We start from the raw sequence: 21,140 nt of genomic DNA on the forward strand, positions 1-21,140 counted from the left end.
TTTGTGCTGTGCTTGGAGATGAATTCCAGATAGAAAGGATGTGTTCTCCCCAGACACTTTCCCCCGGTTACTCCGTGGAAGGGGAAGGATGCTTTCAGTAAAGGGTCGTAATGTAGCAGTGGAAGCTCTTGTCTGCAGGTTCTGCAGCCATTCTGCATATCAAAATGGTCACAGAGTTCCTTAAAGGTCGTGGTTCCTCCATCTCCGAGTTGAACTGCTGTTCCCATTGCTGCTGTCATTGTGTTCCTCAGTGCCCTAGCTGTGGGTCAGAATCAGGACCCCACGCTTAGCCTCTGAGGTCTTTTGCTATGTATCTCTGCAGGTATAAGGGGTGAGCCTGGCCTTATGGGGATGCCAGGTAAAGATGGGCCTCCAGGGGATCCTGGTTACCCTGGGCTGAAAGGTGAAATGGGCCATCGAGGTGAGTACCAGAGGATTTGACGAGCTGTACTTTGTTGCAAATGGTTCAGGCTGGGGTAAATATGAGAGCTCCCTTAATGGGTTTATCTGGGGGAACTCTTGGATTCTTAGAGATTGAAATAAATTAATAAGAGCTTAACACATCACTGAGAGAAAGATACCCAGTGCTGATGTACTACGGTAGTCTTAATTCAGCATACTTCTCCTTTGTGTCAGTATTATAATCAAAGCTGTGAATTTTTGGGGAGGTACTTATGCTGTCATTTACACTGTGTGCAGGTCTCCCTGGCCAACCAGGGGCTCCAGGTATAACCCCACAGCCAGAAAAAATCACAGCTCCTGCAGGCTTACCTGGTCTACCAGGGATTGATGGTGTCCCTGGCTTTGAAGGAGATCCTGGATTCCAAGGCCCAGTTGGAAAACCAGGTAAAGAGCACCTCATTCTGATCAACTGAAATGCTGGCCTTCTACATGGGGAATGCTGCTTTATCAAATCCACTAGGAAGGTTTACAGGTTTTTCTAGTAATGGAAATAATTGCATCGAAGTGCATACAATCAGCATGTTTTATTTATTAGAATGTATTTGCTAAATTAAATTCATGCACTTTCATAGTGTTTTTGAATTAGGCTTTCAGGATAAGGAGCAGCAGCCTGTGATGTAACTGGTACGATACCAGCTTAGGTTCTAGCAGATGGAGTGGTCCCAAGAATGATTGACTGCTCAGAATTATTTGGATTGTGAATGAAATACTGTAACCAGAGAAGTGCTGGGAACTTCAGTTTGCACCAGTGCAGTTTGTTGCTTTGCCAGTGACTTCAGTGGGTACGGGATCAGGTCCTGCAGCAGTAGGATGCACTAGGCTCAGCAAGCCCCAGTGATTCCTTTCCTAGCACTGCCATTTAGGCAGTTTTTAAATGTTAATATTCTCTTTCATTCATGAAGACTCCTATAGAGATTCACTCACTTAGCATCAGTCCTTTTCCCTAGATGCTATTCTGAACCCTAGCATGGTGAACAGAGTTGTACTGGTTGTCAGTTCCTACAGTGAATAAAGATGCAGGGAGTAAAGTTGAGGGAGTCAATATATTAACACCACCAGCCCAGCGATCAGGTTGCAGACGCTGTGGAACAGTGCAAAGAGAAAAGATCGTTGGGAAGTCTTACTCTGTCCTTTTAGGCTATTTTTAATGCTTAATCATTACAAAATCTGTGCAAATGTACACCCATCTGTTTCCCAATCACATGTTTCTCTATACTAAAATTAACCTTACACATTACTGACCACATGCTACGTATCCAACTCTGTACAGTTGCAAAACCTCTTCTGTCTCTGTATAATTTGCTGTTTTATTATTTTTCAACTTATTTGCACGTTCCCAAACACTTACTTTATCTATGAGTCTTGGTTTGTCCATACCAAATCTTTCTGGTTTGAGATCAGGACAATCTTGAGTGGATTTTAAATGTTCCTAGCCAGGCACCTTCTGTTATCTGCCACTAAAATCTAAGCCTCTGTATTTTGAGCACCCTTCACTGCCCTGGGACTTTTTGAAGATTTGTCAGTCAAATGTCCATTATTGAACATTGGGGTGAGGAGAAAGGGGAACTTAATTCAAGTTAGAGGCTCTAATTTTATGGAACATTAAGACTAAACATCATTGAAGCCAATTTCCTAATTTGAAAAAGGGTGAAATCAAGCAAAAGGAGTGGCCTCAAGTCTTAACCAGGACGTAAGCAAGGTAGCTCACCTTTCTTCTGCTTACAACAGCCTGCAGAGGACTCTGCTTCCACTGTGACAGAAATCTTGTGAAACAGAGGTGAGAAGAGTTCACAGACTTCCACAGCCATCAGATCTAAACCTGAGTCTTAGTTCTTATGTGGCTTCAAGCTGAAATCTCCTATAGCCTGTCCCAGACGTCAGTGCTGTATTTTCAGCTTTGTCTAATGTTCAGTTGTACATCTTGATCATTTAACTGACAGATCATGTGGAATACCTGTATAGAGTTAGTTGTTTGTTACTACAGCTGTTAAGAGCGAGCTCTCAGCATGGCTGCTGACAACATGTTCCTCTTCTGATAGTAGGAGCGAAGGCATTAGTATGAGGAAACAGTGATGGTAATGATTGTACTTAATTTCAGGTACAAAAGGTCTTCCAGGCAGATCTGGTTTGAAAGGACATGATGGTTTACCTGGATCACCTGGCATAGCTGGGGATCCAGGACCTTTGGGAGCGCCAGGACCACAGGGATTTGAAGGTAATTTTATTCGGAGAGCACAGATCAAACAGAAGCGATCAGTAGAATTCTCTTTGCCCACAGGTTCTGCAGAGACCCTCCCAATACCAAATTAATTACCTTTGGAAAACCAGGGGATGTACATGATCTTACATCTTGTACACTCTTGAACATCTTTTGGTTTTAATGTTTTGTGGATATGGGATATGGGAGTAATCTTGAAGGCTTGGAAGAGCAGTATGATATTCACAGTGAACATGGCTATGAGGGTTGGATGGTATAGGAAAGGCACAGTGAGAGAGAGGTTTGGCTTCTGACACAGATTTGTTGTACAGCTTTTGAACTGTCAAAGAAATAGCACCACCAAGAGCACTACAGTGAAAATTAATTTATTAGGTTTTGATTAGTGCTTTGAGATCCTCAGAACTGTCTCACTGTGAGATACAAGCTACTGCTTGGATACTAGCATTGCTGGGGAAAGACAGAAAATTAAATGAGGTTGAAATGGGGTGGGTGCTACTGTGAAGTGACTGCTTTTGGAATTAGATAAGTCTCATCAGTTATATAACTTCCATCAGAACTTGAGCTCTTCATTGTACAGGACTGACAAACAAAATGACAACAACGCCAAAATCAGGTGTAGAGCCAACTGATGTCCATACTGCCTATTAGTAAGTCAGTGACTCCTCTTCTGTCTTCTAGGTGCTGCTGGAAAGCCGGGCTCACTTGGTTTACCAGGAATGCCTGGTCGGAGCGTGGGCGTTGGATACACTTTAGTGAAGCACAGCCAGTCAGACCAAATCCCACCTTGTCCCATAGGAATGAATAAGCTCTGGGATGGCTACAGCTTATTGTACGTGGAAGGGCAGGAAAAGTCCCACAACCAGGATCTTGGTGAGTTGACAGAATTCTCTCAGGCACAAACAGTTTAGGCCAAAATCTTCTTTCTAAGGAACAGTCTTTACTGGTACCATAGGCGGTTGTGGAGGATGTGGTGGAAGTTTGCTTGGCCAGAATCCATACCATAAGCAGTGTTACTTGTGCCATGCTCTGCCAGTCACATCTGGTATGAGCCTGAGTATTTGGCGGAGGCTTGGTACGAGCACTTCTCCAATTCTTCCAGGTTTTGCTGGCTCCTGTTTGCCTCGCTTCAGCACCATGCCTTTTATTTACTGCAACATCAATGAAGTGTGCTACTATGCCAGCCGAAATGACAAGTCCTACTGGCTCTCCACCACTGCTCCTATCCCCATGATGCCAGTGGCGAGCACACAGATCTCCCAGTACATCAGTCGTTGCTCAGTATGTGAAGCACCTTCCCAGGCTGTGGCGGTGCACAGCCAGGATATCACCATCCCACAGTGTCCTGTTGGCTGGCGCAGCCTATGGATTGGATACTCCTTCCTTATGGTAAGAAAACTATTGCTAATGCAGAGTCACCTTTAAACGTTTCTAGATCTCCTCTTTAATTAGGCTACTGAGACCGATATTCTTTAAGTTGCTTATAGGAAACTAGAGTGCTGTAGCTTCTTGCCTTAATGCATTTCTTCTTCTTCAGCTGGCTTACTATAAGCTGAGTTTGTTGCCATTTAGCTAGCCTTCTCACTTAACACTGCTCAAGTTGAATAGTAACACTGAAGCAGTAGTTCTGTATTGCCAAAGATATGCATTGTTCTTCAAACCGTTAAATGTAGAAACACTGACTAAGCTCCAGCACTGTCTTAATCCCGTCTCTACTGGAATGTTTTCTCCACTGCACTCTTCAACACAAGTACATTCTTTTGCTTCAAGTCTAGCCCTTACTCAAGAGATAGCCATATAGATAGCCAAGGTATATTTTGGTTCCCTTGTTTTACTCCTTTCAACAAGGGAACTCAAGGATTTATATATATATATATATATATATATAACTACCTACTCTATTTCTTTGAACTCATTTAAAGACATCTTTATTTCAGCACACTGCAGCTGGGGCAGAAGGTGGAGGTCAGTCTCTTGTCTCACCTGGCTCTTGCCTGGAGGATTTCCGTGCTACTCCATTCATTGAATGCAATGGTGCTAGGGGGTCGTGTCATTACTTTGCAAACAAATACAGCTTCTGGCTGACGACAGTTGAACAGTCGCAGCAGTTTGTCAGTGCGCCTCCCACAGAAACTCTGAAAGCAGGACAGCTTCGAACAAGGGTCAGCCGTTGCCAAGTGTGCATGAAGAACTTATAGGAATAAAAAAAACAAACATCATCAACAGCTGTGTTTACTACCTAAGAGTTTAGACATCACTGATTTGAAGAAAGTATAAACCTGTTTTGTGTGGTTGATGAATGAATCAAGATGGCCAGAATTCTACCAAGACCAAGTGTCAAGTCCAGGAGTTTGACTTCACAGAAAGGCGGGAGAAACCAGTGCTCTGAAACCTTTGTTTTATGAAACATGGTGCTACGCTTTTACTTTCATGGGTTTTTTTTCCCCATTCATGGCTACCTCAGAAAGTCTCTGTGAGCTTCTTACTCAAATTGAAGAGTAACTATAACTCACGTTATACCACTCATCTGTCCAAGGCGCATATCAGTTGTCAACAGAGAGACTTTTCAAAGGCTGTCCTTTACTTAGTGTCTTTGCAGAAAGTATTTGGTCTAGTGTAAGGGAATGAAGATTCAGATACAGACTAGCTAAAATTAATCAATGCATCATAGACGCCTTAGAAATACTACACAATAAAGGTTGATAACTGACTTCTCTAGGAAGCCTCAGAGACGAATTTGTTCTGCTTTGCTCGTTAAGCAGATGGCAGAGTCTTTGGCTCCACTAACACGTAATCAGTTCTAATCCAGAGTCATATCCATCGTTGACTTTAAAGAGCCACCCCAATGAAAAATGCAATTTTTGATGTGAAGACGGGTTTAAAGCATCTCTAGCATTCCTCCTAACTTTCTGTTGAAATACATTCTAAGTAAAATGTCTACTTCAAGGTCTGTGCTTATCTTTTTGCAGTCAAATGATATGCATATGAAACATTTCATTACAATGAACCTAAGTTTTCTTTCTGAGGTAGCCCTGGCACAGTTATTTTGTAATTGTTAAAGCTGTGTATATTTAAAAAATAGAGGCTTTACTACATAGCATGCAAGTTTATGCAAATAAGCAGTTATAGGATGTACATTTTTTACTTCTAAAATCACTGTATGTTGTGTTCTTCTTCCTCTGGACTTTAATTCTGTTAGTTTAAAAAAAAAAAAAGTTATTTCTAATGCACTGTTACATTGTCACACTCTCCTTTAGGGCATAATCAAAAAGAAGTGCCACTAGTTGTATTTTCCTAAAATATTTTGAGGGAAAGCCATGAAAAAAGTATGTTAATATCATGAGTTATTTCAGTTGAGCTGAAGTTATTATTATCAACTTCTTTCTACAGTGAAGCATATGAAATATTTTTATATGAACATTCCAAGACATTTGAAAAATGTGCCTTGCAAATACACTGTCACCTGGGTTTAAAGATTTTTAAAGACAGATCTTCTGAAAACTACTATTAATGCAAGAGTTTAAAGTGTTATTTCTTCCTTACGAGGTTCTAGGTGTCTGTCTCTATCCAGCAAAGGACTTAAGAACATGCTTACTTTAAGCAGCTAATGTCATGGTTTTTTTACTTTTAACAATTATTTACATGCATAATATAATAGTATCTTCCTGGATCAGGGTCAGAGCTCTGCATATACTAGAGTTGAGCCACGCTGGAGATGAGCAGAGAATTTGTGAAGAATAATTTAGTCTTTCATTTAACTTCTTTCTATTTGCGAAAGATCTTCACCTGTTTATATGTATTTTGCAAATATCTTTAAGGTATTTTAATGCTACAGAGTAATAATGCATTTATGCAGGGCATCAAATCTGCTCCTTAGCTGTCCCTGTACAGAAAGATCATACTGTATTTACAGCTTGGGTTATGCAAGTGCAACTTTAAAACACTGTCTGCACAGTGAAGGTCACTACTTTCTGTAAATTTGCAAAATAACTGGCTGAAAAATTCATTGTAGTTTCCCACATTGTGCTCCCTTGGTGCTATCAGAAGGAGCGTCAATCAGGTATTTGTTTACAGGGACTTGGGTTTTACTTTTGAACGTGGATATATGCAAATACAAGTTAGTATTTTTTTTCCCGGGTCAGGGTCTTTCGCATTTTAAGTGCCACTGATCTTTAAGGAACTGCTTCTAGTGCAATAACCTGGCTCCACTGATATCAGCATACAAAAATTCCATCAAGTTCAACAAACTCAGCCTCTTCCCACACTGTTAACCCATCAGCCTTTCTCGATCGGGTACACAGAGTGTGATGACATCCCATCTCCAGCCATTCTTCCATCCAGCCTGATTTTTGGAGATCTGTTTACCCCAGTTACTACAGAATACTTCTTCAAGGGGTCTGCAAGGCCAAGATCTCCTCCCTGAAGAGTGTGATACCTAAGAGCCAGGGAAGGGGATGGAATAAGTATACTGTGCTCCACTAATTTTTTTTTTTTTTTTTTTAAGCTTGGGTGCTTCCTTTGTTTTTTAAGCAGTTACTCCTTGAGACTGCAAGATCCTCAGAGCAGGGGGCTTCATCTTCATTTTTGTCTGGGGGAGGGGGGGGCCAGAGAGGGTGAAGAGCAGTAATTCCAGCTGTTACGTGAACAATAATTAAGGAGTAATGCTTTGTTTTAACAAAAAGCATGCAGCTTAATCGCTGAAGGGGAAGAAGAAAATGGTATTTTGTAAGTAAGTGTTTAGTTTCCAAACTGTGGTTAATAAACATTGATGGCAAACAAGATGTAATTATGGTCTGATTAACTGTTTTCTTTGAAATCCATACTACCCCTGGTCAAGAGGTGCAAGTGAGAGGAGACAGCATTCAGTATTTCTCTAGGTTGTCATTTATTGGGGAAGATGAAACTGTGCGATTCATTTTCATTACACTAGCATGACAAAACTGACCATAATGGGGACTGTTTGATAGTAAAAAGGAACTTCAGAATGGATTAAAAGATCTTTGCCTTTAATTCTCCTTAACCATTTTTCTTATGGCTACTAGAAAGATACTCTTTCTTAGAAATAAAATTGCGCAGGCTCTTCTGATAGACCTGTAGAATTAAGGCACTTTTACCAGAACAGATCTCCAAAGGCAACAAGTCAAAAAGCAACAAATAATAAATTTGTGTATACCTATATATTAAATTTTAAGATAACCTCATTTATACTTAGTCCACACAAACAAATTAACAAAATATAGCAGCATACAACCTATGAAAAGCTTAAGAAATTTATTAGCTGCACAGATAAAGTGCTGTAACAGAGAAACTTATGTAAATCTATTTTAAAATAAATAAGGTACAGTTAAACCATTGACTCATTTTTTGACTCATTTTGACTCATTTTACCTCTGAAAGAAAAATCAACCTAAGTTGTAATGATTCGAATCTTAAGGTCAAGATGAAATATATCATAACTATAGCAGTGGTTGTGATCTATAGCAACTGTTTGAGTCTCCTGTTCCTCTTGAGGTCTCCCAGCAAGAGGAAGGCTATTGCAAAATGTATGCATTAGATATAGTTCCTTTTACAGAAACATTTTTGTAATAAAGTGTGGTTGCTCAAATACATGTTAAAATATTTAACAAGGAAACAATTTTCTCCTGATGCAGTCGATCTTTTAAACAAGACAATGTATTTTTCCTATGATGCAGCCCACAGGAGGGAAGAGAAGGAAACATCCTCCTTAACTCAGGATTGTTTTGCTGTAAGAACTAAACTATTGCATTATTATATGAGAGCAAGAAATATCCATTTGGGTTATCCCCTTCTCCAAACACAGAGCCCAACACTATTCTGATTTTTGCCTTTATCTCAAAGGTCCATTGGTCTTCAGGTAAGACACACACTAAAAAGATTCCCTTTAAGTGTCTTACTACAAGATCTTTTACTGTCTTTCCATCCAGGGAAGCACCTGTTAAACTGCCACTGTCTGAGTTTTGGCCGATACTAGGGTTTTGTGCTCTGTTCTCCATAATTTCAGGCACTTTGGGGCTAACATGGCTGTTTGATTTAAGTCAATGCAATAATATTACCAATATGTTCAACACACAGAAGAATCACCACAGTTGCCTTCATACACTCAGGATCTCAAATTCTTCTTCCAATTCAAATAGCTTGTCAGTAGATTCAATGAGTTCTGCAAAAAAATTGAAACAACTAGATTCTAAAGACATGCCTGATTTTGTTTACTTAAAAAAAGAGAAACTTTGAAGGATACAGTCTGCAAAGGTATTTTGTAAGAGCAAAAAACCAAACAAAAAAATCTGTGCAAATCCGTGCTAGCAAGCATATATGGCCTGCTCACATAACTAACTGATATTCTGTAAGAATAAGGCAGCTAATCATGTGTTGATTGCTTGACACCAAGCAAAGCATAATTATTCCACCTGCGATTATTCACTAATGAGGAACATCCTGCTGCACAATAGTACATTCAAATCAGTACTGTACCCGCTCCTGTCGTCGTCACTTCTGGTTTTGTTGGAGGTATGAAAGGAGGCCAGTGCGGTGGATGCTTCTGGACTAACTCAAACATCCGTAGACTCTGTTGCTTTAGAATCTCCTGAGGACAGGATACTCTCATTTTAAAAGATGCCTCAGAAAAACTTCAAACACTAAAAGTAATTTTTAATTAAAAACACTTTTAAAATTACATATGTCTATCAGAGAACAGAGGCTTTATACAGACATACAGTGCAATCCTGTTACAGTTTAACTACTTCCCATTAGGAATCACTACTTCATAGATACCTGTAATATAAATTTTTCCAGCTGAAAACACACCTGCAAGACAGATTCTCTTGAAATTTGCTAGAATGTAATCAGTGTGCTGTAATGCACCTCTAATTTTGTTTACGTGTAGCAGCAAATGGGCACCAAGAATGTACAGTATTTTTCCACCTTTTAAAATGACTTGCATGTGACTCTACCCTCAACTTTGCTGTTGATCAATGGGAACAAAAGAGAGATCCATCAGCTCCAAAAAACAACAGATTCTTGAAGGATAGGTTTTGATCAAGAGAGACATGTTGTTATTGAAGCCACATTCCACTATACTTCAATCAGAGGAGTTACTTCAAGTCCTGTATTTCAGTGATTTACCAAGTGCTTTACTCAAGATACTGTCAGCTGTTTGGCGGTTTTTTTAAATAAATACCATTAGAGGTTGATGTTACTTGATGTTAGACTTCTCTTGCTCAGTATACCACCTGCATGCTGAAATGACTAATAAACTGCCTGTCTAAAGTGCTTATCCTGTGGCAGCAAGCACCTTCTGTTTCCCCTGGGTCAGCAGGAGCTGAGGGGATTCCACACATAAGAGAAACAGATGTTTATGGGACCAGGAACTTATGTTCATAATTAGAACAAGTAATAATACATTACATTAAACAACAAAAAAAGGATCGTGAAGCAAATCATTTATAAATCACTACAAGGTGGCAGTTAAAAATATTAGTCATTTAGAGGGTATTAAATTTTATAAGCAAGTTTCAGCTACTAAAGTAAATAACATTTTAAAAAGTCTTTTTTTGAAGGGTATATATTTACACCCACTTTCCAACTGGCAGGGTGTGTGTTTTCAAAGTGCTGAACAACCTCTGTTTAGTACGTCAGGAGCACTGTCCTACCCTGATGCATTAAAGCATACTGTATGGCTCATTTAATTAGCAAACAGGGAAAGATCCAGTGAGAATTTCCATTTTACCCCCCAAAAAAAGTACACAGTTTTATACAGAGCACATAAAGATAATACGACTCCACTGTTACCTTTTGTACAAGACTGCACCAGTTATCAAAATCACATTCTTCTTTGCAAAAGAAGCCCTGAGAAAAAAAGAATGATGTAGTTGTTACCTTTGTTAGTTACAAACATGTGACACCAGCAAGCAAGGCAGAATTTCAAACCACTGGTTTGTTAACAGCCCATATGATCATTAAGTATTAGAGCCAAAATACGTGGCAGTTCTAGGGAGAGGTCCCCAGAGTGGAACAAGGCCCTACCAAAATAAACTCAACGCACAAGTAGTAATGATGTGCGTTGTGCTCCTCCTTGGAGCCACAGCCAGTTCCAGTAGCTCAGTTGTCAGCAGAAGCTGACACCACCTACAAGATGAACTGCTGGGACACCATATTTACAGTGCCTGTATTGTAAATGGTAGATCCTTGTTCTTCACTATGATTACGTCTGATTCACTGTGTTCTTCCACATTTTGCATAGTTGAGTATTACTAAGGAAAAGAACACACTTTCCAAAAGGTAGTAGTAGTAAATAATAACAGTGAACAGTCGATGAATGAAGGATGCCAGTATCTTACATATTTTGTTAAGCTTTAACCACATGGCTCATAGGTGAGACTCTCCAGGCACCCAACCAAAGGAAATTGGCATGGGATCAGAATTAGTCTCTGTAAATACCACAGTTTACCTGTGATATATATTGTATGACTACTACAAATAATTCCATTTAAAGATTCGCAAATTACAGTATTAAAAAAAAAGTAACTTGCCTGGCATGACCATGCGTAAATGGTAGTGATGGAATAAAATAAGGAGCCCTGATTCAGTTCCATGCCTTGACTAATGATACTCCTCGCAAAAGGTAAAGGCTGCTCACACAGAAAATGAATTGGCTCCCTTGGGATATAAACAGCCAGTTCCCTGCTTGACCTACGTTTAAATATCTTATGTAGTTATTGTATAATTTACCATGTGTTGACTTCTGGATCATAGGAAACTGCTCTGTGATCTTGATTCTGCTCAAGGAAATGCATTACTGCCCTTATCAATATATAGAGGTATTACTTTGAAATAAAGTATAAGCATCTATTATTTCCTAATACCTACTAAAGCTACTGAAGGGTCCAAATTCATGATCTTCATTCTATGTGGGGCCTGCTGGCAGTGGAAGCTCTGGTCATCAACTGTGCCATTTTCTTCTGAATCTACAAAGCTTTGAGTGGTGTGAGGATCCAAATAGATCAGCTCATTGCCTGTATGGGTAAAATACATACGTTGGTTATAAGCAAGTGACTCTGATAAGCACTTAGTGCAGATCTGCAAAATAGCAATTAGACTGTCATTACGGTCAAGATTATCTAGGTAGGTATTCTTTAAGAAAACTGGAAAGTTTAGACACAAGTTTCCCAAAGTGTATTTGGTATAATTTTCTACTGTGAAGTATTACTGTGGGGTTTTTTTTGTTGGTTGGTTCTACCTTTATTGCATACGTTCCTTTTTCTATGTGAGAGCCAATACATTTTTAAAAAATCCTAAATGTTGTAAACCCCAACATTCCACAGATCAAAAGGTACAGGATGACCATACATGCAATCTCTAATCTCATTAGGCATTCGTTCAGAAATTGGAACAAAGTCTGACTAAACCAGTCCAAATTTCAAAAAGAAACAAAACAAAAAAAATCCATGAACGTGTGGGTCAAACTGGGGTGAGAGCTGAAGAAAGACTGACTCAAGTGTTAAATATTACTGTAATAAATAAAGGAAGACATGCAAGAAGGTGAAAAAGATAGAGCTATGAGAACAAATTTGAAATATTTGAAATATAAGAAAATCATTTGAGAAAACTGTGAAGCAAAAGAATAAAACAAGAGCCTATTCATTAGGAAGCAATTCAGGATTAAGAAAAAATTCAGGATCATAACAATAGACATATTTGACCCACAAACTTGTCAAACGCTATCAGCTATTCCTAATGTGTTGTTCTTGCTTATGATGTCATTACTTATTTTTACATAGCCAGCTTTGCTGTTACCTTTCCTGTCGTGTAAGGATCATATCATATTATTTCTGAAGTATTTTAAGTACATTTCTTCATTTCTTCTACACTGTTTCTACTTGTCCTTAAATATATTTCTTGAGGCTCATGCTTGAACTGCTTGCTATTTCCCCTTCCCAAAAAGGCTTTCTCTTCCCATCATCAGCTTATTTGTAATAAGATTTGTTTCCTTACCTAAAAATCCTATGAAATAATAGGCATTATTTGGTTTCCCTCCTAACGCTCCCAAAGACTGTGGCATCTTAAAGCATTCCTAGGTGTTCAAAGGGAGGAAAAGGAAATTGTAGTTGACTTGTATACTGATATCATGGATACCTGAATTGATTTGACAATGACAACCAACTCATTGAGGGGAAAAAAAAAACTTACTTTAAATGCATCAATATATACTGGATTTATGTGATTTATCCCTAGTCGTAGAGGTATAATAAGTAAGAGGGGCTTCCAGCCAGCGCAGAACCCTGCTGTGTTCTTGTTTCGGCCAAGAGCGCTTCTGTGCAAATGTGCGCTACTGTGGGCAGCACTGCTGCTCTGAGGAGGGCACCAACACATTTTCTCTGTGGGAGAAAAGAAATCCGTCAGTGCATAAAGGAACACAGGGTAGATCCTTCTCTCAGTAGTGAATTATGATACTTTGCCAGAGATCTTTTCATACAGGTCCTCTCTTAAAATAAAAGTAGCAGGGCATGGAAGTTTTAAATATTTAGTAGAAGTAATCCCAGTAGACATAGCACATGTTGGCACATGACAGTGAAATATTAGACTACGGGATGCAAATTTAAGGCTGAAGTTACAGTTACTATTAGCGTTATTAATACTGTAAAGCTTTGCCCGTTAAATGTCAGGGGAATTAAATGACAGAGATGATAACAGAAACTCCTCAAGAAACTCTTCACATCTAATGATGTGAGCAGGAAATAAATACTCTGTGGGACTAAAGCAGAAGTAGGCTGTGGCTAAATATGAGTTGTAAACCCACCTTTCTTACAACTGAAAATAAAGACTGACCACGCGTTTCTCAGTGTGAGGATCTGCCACTGGTTTCTCTTTTGCCTGACGAAAGCGTATCTCTTTGGCAAACTCTATGTTAAAAACAATTCCCTTTATTTCTACATGCTGCTACCTTGTTCCACTTCTGGGGTCTATGTTTAGATAGTACAGACCAAACTCAATGTTCCCCCAAACTGTATGGTATGTAAGTTGTCCACCAAAAATGCCTACACCACTTTGTTTTAGCTTTATTTTTGGATAAAACTTGAGATTGTATTTCTTTTATTTCTCGCCCTCAGAACAAGTAAGGCTAACCCATGCTGGCCGGCCTAAAAGTATTTTGTTCATGTTTTAGACACATTCAAGAAAATGACATCAAATCAGAAACTCTAATTAGAGGGCTGATGTTTCACTTACTGATGTCTTCAATGACCACTGTATTGTCCATAGATACATAAACCGCTAATGAATTCCATTCATCAAATAAAGCAAGTTTCCTAGAAAATATTAAGGTAATAATTAGTATAAACTAATTAGGACCAAGCAGGTAGCTTTGCACTCAGGACAATTAGATGGTTCTTGAATAAAAAGTTAAACTATTTCTTAGGAAAAACATATTTGTGGGATTTTTGAAAGTCTCAGTGAAATAAAAAGATAACTTTAAATACATTTAAAAATATAAATACTGAACGGGACCAGGAGAAGGACAGACACTGTACCACGTACAAACTGTTCTGTCCCTTTGCCAATTGCATTGATATTAAAAGCTCAACCACATAATAAAGTTTATTACATTTTATTGCACTTAAGAGCCTCAGCAATGGGATCTTGCCCATTGCGTCTGGCATTGTACAGAGAAGGAAAAAACTCCTGCTCCAGAACTTTCAATCAGTTTTTCACATACTTTTTGCATAAGAAGTTCCGCTAAATTCAGTGGAACTATTTATGTGCATGTGTGGACAGCAGAACCAGGGTACTAAAAGCAAGATCAGCTGAAGGTTATGGGCACCTAACAGTTAGGAGGGAGGCGTTATAGCACACAAGCGTCTGTTCATGTGTGTGAAACCCAAAACTTGAGGGAAGGCAGCTACGCTCCCTAAACTGCGCAGGCAAAGTTAGGTGTCTAAAACAAGCCAGAAAAATCTGTATGTGAGCACCAAGCCGTGAAGAACTTGTCAGTGAAAAGAGCTGGAGGCCAGGGCATGTTTTAGCTCTTTTCGCCCTCCAGAACGTGCGTCTGACCCAGGGTTGCAAACACTTGCTGCTGACCACTCAGGACCTGTACTCCAGCCTTCACTTGAGCTTAGGCACCTCTAAATCATACTTCAGAGAACTGGGCAAAGTCAACTCTATGCTTTCAAACGTGTCTTCTAGCCTACAAAGAGCTACTCATCGTTTATACAGCTGCCTTGTAGGCAGAACTGCTGTTCAGAAAGTGAGAAATCCCAGTTCAGTTCCCTCCTTGGCCCCTCTAGGCTTCCTTCTCATGATTCATACCAGCGCTCTAATGTGAGTGGTGGCACTCGACCTGTCAAAGCAGCGCTGCTACGTAGAAAGGAGTACACATCGGTGGTGGTCACCGGTTAGGGCATGCAGATGGCATAGAGATGGCATAGCAGGAGAGACCTTCTTCCAGCTCTTACTCAAACTTAGAATTCGCCCATTCCCCACTCAGTACCTGCCCACGGGGCTACAGTGTCGTGGTCCTCACTGTCTGTGAAACTGCATGGTACATATATATATATATATGTTCCTGATTCTGAGACGGGGGGAAGTGCAGCTCCCTCGTGATATTCAGCTTTATCATGGCCTTTGAGCCAAGCTGCGCAGGGCAAGTACATGCTGAATAAGCTAGTAGATTTGACTTACTTTAGTACTTGAGCAACTGTATTTGGTCCAAACCATTCTCCAATTGATTTCCCCTCTCCAACACCCATCTGCGCTGTTTTTATGAGGGGAAAAGCACACACATACACACACACACAGAAAAAAGACCACAAAGAGTCTGGTAACAATATATATTAAATAACGTTGTTGTATCTTATACAGCGACTGCAAACTCTATTTAGCAATAATTACTTTCTCAGTCTATGCTCTTTTTAAAACTTCACGGCTGCTAGTTCCTTTAACAAACAAAGACTTTCTAAACTATGTAAAACTTAAAAATATTAGTGATCTGCATTACAGAATACACCTGTAAACTGCCAGAATGTCTATTTTAGTATTAATGAGTCTGGTACCCAAGATTTATATACTTTATCAAGAGCTAGATTCTAGTATATGGCTTTATTTACATCTCTGTGAATAACACTTATGTACTATTTTACTTTGTACTCATCTGCATGCGTTTTTACTTCTATATAAACTTACATACACTGTCTTCATAATCACCATTTTAAAATTATGAATTAACGTATTATAAAACTAGTAAATTTCAACCCAGTAGGAATTTCAGTGGAAAAACAAAAAGTTGATATATGTTCTTACCCATCTGGTGGATGGAATAACAGCAATCCTTCCTATCTAAAAAGCATCGTAAGATTCTGTGATATTCTTCCGGTTGTTTTTTGTGTTTTTCCCATTGCCAGTCTTATGGAAAAAGTTATATGGATTAAAAATAACAATGCTTCCATCATTTCCATCAAAGTTACTAGACAGCAGTAGAAAGCCATACAGTGAAATATCAATGAAATGTCAAAAGAGTAATGTACAATTTATCTCTACTATTTACATTTTGTTTATAGTTCCTAGAATTCACAGTTTGCCATTTATCAACAACTTGACCTTTATTGTCATAGAATAGACCGTGAAAACTGGGAAAACGAAAAAAAAGGTCAACTGAAAATACATGAACCATATACTGACTGATCACTTCTGAAAACTGATAGCTCTTGCCATATCTATGAGCTGACAAGATCATTTAAAACTATACGCTGTTTTTAGATTGTGTTAGATTTGCAAGCATACATCAGAACATAAGATATAATCCATAAAACAAAGTCCAAACACAGCGGTAGCCCTCTCACAGAGCAAAATCTGAACGCAGCTATGCCATGTACGCTCTCACCTCTAACATAAGGTAGCTACCTCACGTTTACTGCTAGAGAAGTGCATGCATAGGGCAGATATTACAGAGTAAATGCATACAACAACTTCATACTCTAGTTTTTCTTCATGGTAATTTGTTTGGTTCCATACTCTTTCAGTTAGATCCTTGCACCTCCATTCTGTGGATTCAGTTATTCAAGTAGATAAATCCACACAGCATACTGCCATATTAACCACAGCACAATAGGATAAGAATTACAGAATAATCTAACCATAATGATTTAATTGATACAGCAGCTACACCAGACCTACAGCAGCTACCAGACCTAAGAAGCTCTGCCTCTCATCCCAGAATGTGAAACGTTCATAGAGGCTTAAGCGCTTGCACTAGTAGGTTCTGCCTTGGGGTTTGGACCTCAGGCTGCAGACAGGCGAGCAGTCTGTGAAGTACTAGGTGTGATGTCCATCACCGTGTAACTATTCACACAGTTATTGTGTGCAATTATTTAGTCACTATGTAAGCAGTGAAGACAAGAATAAGAACTCAGTCCCATGACAGCAGGCTTCCCCTCGGCTTCAATTTGATTATTCCTCAGAAAGATTGACAAAATCATGACAATGGCATTCCCTATTTGTGCTCCCTCTATTCCTATTTCTCTGCTTAAGGTTGTGATTTGGCCCAGCTGCACAAGAATTATTCACATAACTTTTATCAGGGCATCAAAGAGAGTTTCGTTAATAAATTTAGGTTTTGTGCACTTATGGAAAACTACAACAAAGATTCAAAGCTGTGCAAACAATACAAATGCTCATTCAGCAGCAGCACTCACCTCTTCCTAAATGTCTGCAGATCAGTGCTTGTGCCAGCATCATCTGTCCACACCGCAGCATACATCCCCAGCCAGCATCAGATGAAGGACCAGTGCCACCTGTAAGAAAAGTTCATTACAATAATATGGCCTTTAAATTGAATGTAGCATCACAGAGAAAATTTCAGGCTGCTAGAATCCAACTAGCCATCTGAAAATCTCTAACTGTCCGATGGATAAAAGACACTGGAGCAAGACTTTTTTTTCCCTTATTGTTTGTCTGACTTCTAATTTCTAAATTGCACAAATAAAACATATTTAATTTATTAAATTAATGTCAGCTTGTACAGCTGACTTACTTTTCATTCTTCAAGTAACATTCACAAACTGTTTACTGCTTGCTATACAAAGACCTGATTATCTCCAGGTACAAGTAAACACAGTTTTTAATATGCTTAATATTTTGTTTGCACAAACAGTAAAACGATACTCAAAATGTTCTGATGTTGTAAAAATCATTTTTCAGTCCACAATAACATCACTAATCCTGCGATGTAATTTGTAACAAGGCAGCAGTGCTGCAGTATACTCACCAATAGGTGAAAATTTTCTTCTATACGTAAACCAGAGACGAGCACTTATATCCAATAATAATTTAGACTTGTCTGGAATATTTTAAAAAAGAAAGCAAGTATTAAAAAAAACCTTCTAAAACTGGTAAAAAATCTAATTTCCTCTACATATGCAATATACAGAGCGCATAGGAGATTCCTGTTAGCTTTTACACATAAAATCCCTTAAAACTTGCTTTTAGCCGTTTTAATACTGAAAGTGCTTTTAGAATGCTAATTAAAGTTAAATTATTAAGGATGAAATAATTATTAGCCAGTGAAGACCTTAAAAGTGTTTGGAATAACTATGCCCAGCTTGAATGAAACAACTATGGAGAATTATATCCTCTGGAAAGAACCGGTAAAGCAAGTTAAGAAACTTGAAGAATTTCTGCATGCAAAAAGAACACGAAATTACATATTACTTCTAAACCCAGTATTACCTCATTTTAAAAAAAGGTTAAGCATATTACATCTCATTAAATTTCTCTCTTTTTTAATTTATACACTGACAGAATTCTCTCAAAGGCTCTCAAGAATTCTTAAGGATCTTATTTTTTGCATTTTCTCTTAGCTATGGATCAGACTGACTGACCTTCGCAGGATCCTTCAGCCACTTGAGGCTATACACAATACCCGCAGCGATCTTTAATACCATGCCTGTATTGATGGCCACTGCCTTTGACATGGGCACAAGATGATGCTCCCCAGAGAAAGGGACAGGCCCCCCTCAAGGGAAAATAACATTAGTTATACTGAATTTTCCCCCAAATTTATTTATTTCTGAAGCATTTGAGTACTAGAATCAAGCAGCCTCATGACTAGCCTTTGTCACAAGTATGACCTCTTTGCATGAGCCGTTATAGCAAGTATTTTGGTAAGCTTCTGGTTTCATATCAGGATGAATACCACGGGTTATATTTGGTTTCTTGTTTGCAGAGAAAATCAGATTTCTTTCATGAGACATTTAGAGCATGGAAGAATATAAGGAGCTGCTGTTCCATGTGAATTTGTGAATGCTGTATGGATTTTACTGACGAATTTTCATTTTAAAGATACCTGCTTTTAGGTGGTGTTGCCTTCCCAGAATCCAAACTGGCTCATCAGTTTCTGGAAATTCTTCTAAGTAGTCTGATAAAATAGTGATCTGGTTTTCATACCTAGATAAAACTGAACAGGAATACACAAAATTCAAGCTCCATTTTGTCCCTTTGTTCTTTTATGCACAACTCAGTTCTTAGACTGGACTAGTTGTAGCTAGTTTTTGCAGACTTTGGATCTTCTGAACTGTGCTACCAGCTGCTCTTTTCCTTTAACAACACGTTCTGCCATTGCAATACCCAATGGTTTAGTTGCTTTTTATTCTGGTCTTCAGTGAATTCGCAGAGAGAATAATACGGCTGACACCTTGATTATAAGCAGCCTGTCTGAAATCTGTAGCAAAAATTCAGGATGACTGCAGCAAGGATAAGGTTTGATCCAAGGAAATCATCAAAGGGAAGAACAATTTAGGCATCTATGCATACGCCCATGCTCGATCTTAAATGTACAAATACTGCCACTCAGAGTGATTATGTCCTTATGCTTAATGTGAAGCATGTGAAAAGTGTTAGCAAGACTCGGTTTTACTTTCCTATCTGGAGAGTTGAAACACTTCAGAAAAAACGCATTAATGTTATCATGCAACTTTGACCTATTTACCATAAAATAACAAATGCAAATAACAAGTGCAAAAATACACGGTATAAAGAGCAAATAAGCATGAGGTAAATATACAGAAAGGCCCCAACTTTTGCAAAAAATATACACAATAACAATCAGAAGTGAAATTCAGCTACACTCCCTTCTGATCAGAGCAGCCAGAGTCCATGCTACCAAGCACCGAAGGTACACCTCTGCGCTTCAACACACTGCTGTTAAAAAATGCGGTGAATTTCTCTCTTAAAGCCATGTACATAGCAAAAGGATTTTTAAAACTGTGGTATTTCTCCTTTGTCAGAAGATTCATCGTTTATTCGACTTTATAAATAGTCCCTTTTTGAGTCAAAACACTGAAAAGGTTCTCTCATCTCTTGAGATCCCACAACAGAAAGCTGTGTCCTTTCTTTGTGGCGACTATCTTTCCCAGACCCGCTATCATACGACATGTCAGATCATCCAGAAAAGAACTACTGGGATTTCTGTTTCTCCGCCAAGTCCTAATCCTTCTCCCGCTGAAGTCTGCGAGAACGGCATTAACCAGGGCTAAAGAGGCACTGCAAGAAGAGCGGTCTGCGATGCCATGGTGTCGGGCAGGCGTGCGGCGCGGTGCGGGGCGCAGGCCGAGCGCCGGCGGGCTGGCGGGCACCCGCGGCAGGAGCCCGCCGCTGGCCTGCACAGCGGCTCCTGTCAGCGCAACGCAGCAGCAGCAGCCGCCTAGGTGTTTTAACGCTAGACATAACCTGGAAACTTGTATTTTCCTGGAGAGGCAGGGAAAGAGTTTGAGTGAATCGTTGTGTATTTTGAGATTTACCCAAGGAATTACATCTGAATGGAGAGAGAGAAAAGAGGATGCCTTTGCTCGGCTCTATTTTCCACCCCCGATGCTCAAATGAAATGAATGCCAGGTCACTCCGGGCCCCAACGGCGGCTCCGAAGGGGGCTCCCCTCAACAACGCAGCACCCCCTCAACCAAAACCTCCAGCTTTCTGGAAAACGCCGCTTTCCGCCCGCGAGCGCAGCGAGGTCCCGGGAGAAGGCCGCAGGGAGGCCGGCTGCCGAGCGGGCTGGGCTCCCTCTGCGCTCCCCGAAGGCAGCCCGGCCGGCACAGCCCCCCCCCGGCGGCCACGGCACCCGCCTCTCCCGGCGCCGCGGAACCGAGGCCCCAGCGGGCCCGCCCGGCGAGGGGGGCCCCGCGCCGCCGCCCCCCCTCCCGCCGCGCGCGCCGTCGCCGCCCCGCCAACCGCCGCCTCAACGGCCGCAACCGCCGCGCCGCCCCGCGCGTGCCCGCCCCCTCGCTCGCCCCCCCCCCCGCACCCGCCCCGCCGCCGGACCCCGACCCGGCGCCGCCGCCCCTCACCTGACTCCATCCTCCCGCTGTCACCATCCTCCTCCTCGCCCCGACAGGGCGGCGCAGCGCCGCGGCCGCGCGGGGCACCCTGGGAGGTGTAGTCCCGCCGGCGGCCCCGG

General features: G+C 40.3%; 2 protein-coding genes across 5 annotated transcripts in view; one reads left to right on the forward strand and one right to left on the reverse strand.

The window, feature by feature from the left end:
- Positions 1-8,033, forward strand: part of COL4A6 (collagen type IV alpha 6 chain) — a 145,429-nt gene extending 137,396 nt beyond the window's left edge. The window contains exons 39-44 of the mRNA XM_068957534.1: positions 323-421; positions 700-846; positions 2,561-2,677; positions 3,359-3,550; positions 3,780-4,066; positions 4,615-8,033. Of these exons, the coding sequence (XP_068813635.1) occupies positions 323-421; positions 700-846; positions 2,561-2,677; positions 3,359-3,550; positions 3,780-4,066; positions 4,615-4,875 (1,103 nt within the window). The 3' untranslated portion in view covers positions 4,876-8,033. The remainder of the gene's footprint in view (positions 1-322; positions 422-699; positions 847-2,560; positions 2,678-3,358; positions 3,551-3,779; positions 4,067-4,614) is intronic.
- On the reverse strand, positions 3,030-21,095 carry ATG4A (autophagy related 4A cysteine peptidase). 4 transcript variants are annotated; one of them, XM_068957494.1, is made up of 14 exons: positions 21,031-21,095; positions 19,032-19,142; positions 17,955-18,026; positions 17,383-17,481; positions 15,992-16,093; positions 15,374-15,446; positions 13,922-14,001; positions 12,884-13,071; positions 12,689-12,767; positions 11,564-11,709; positions 10,487-10,543; positions 9,170-9,281; positions 8,752-8,855; positions 3,030-4,868 (listed from the first exon to the last, which is right to left on the reverse strand). In XM_068957494.1, exons 1-13 carry the CDS (start codon positions 21,038-21,040, stop codon positions 8,791-8,793), a joined length of 1,194 nt encoding a protein of 397 aa, XP_068813595.1. In that variant the 5' UTR covers positions 21,041-21,095; the 3' UTR covers positions 3,030-4,868; positions 8,752-8,790. The 4 variants fall into 4 exon arrangements, with proteins under 4 accessions (XP_068813595.1, XP_068813598.1, XP_068813599.1 ...); XM_068957497.1 differs by having other exon boundaries at positions 19,032-20,431; positions 21,031-21,050; XM_068957498.1 differs by lacking the exon at positions 3,030-4,868 and having other exon boundaries at positions 7,932-8,855; positions 21,031-21,078.
- Positions 21,096-21,140: the final 45 nt, after the last annotated feature.

This window comes from Struthio camelus, chromosome 11, assembly GCF_040807025.1.
Source record: "Struthio camelus isolate bStrCam1 chromosome 11, bStrCam1.hap1, whole genome shotgun sequence".
Taxonomy (NCBI): Eukaryota; Metazoa; Chordata; class Aves; order Struthioniformes; family Struthionidae; genus Struthio; species Struthio camelus.

Coding starts and splice junctions, on each gene's coding strand:
- ATG4A (XM_068957494.1), bottom strand. Junction 12,768..12,883: donor TATATATTGATGCATTTAAA/GTAAGTTTTTTT, acceptor TTGAACACCTAG/GAATGCTTTAAGATGCCACA. Junction 10,544..11,563: donor TGGACCCTTCAGTAGCTTTA/GTAGGTATTAGG, acceptor TTTTTTTCTCAG/GGCTTCTTTTGCAAAGAAGA.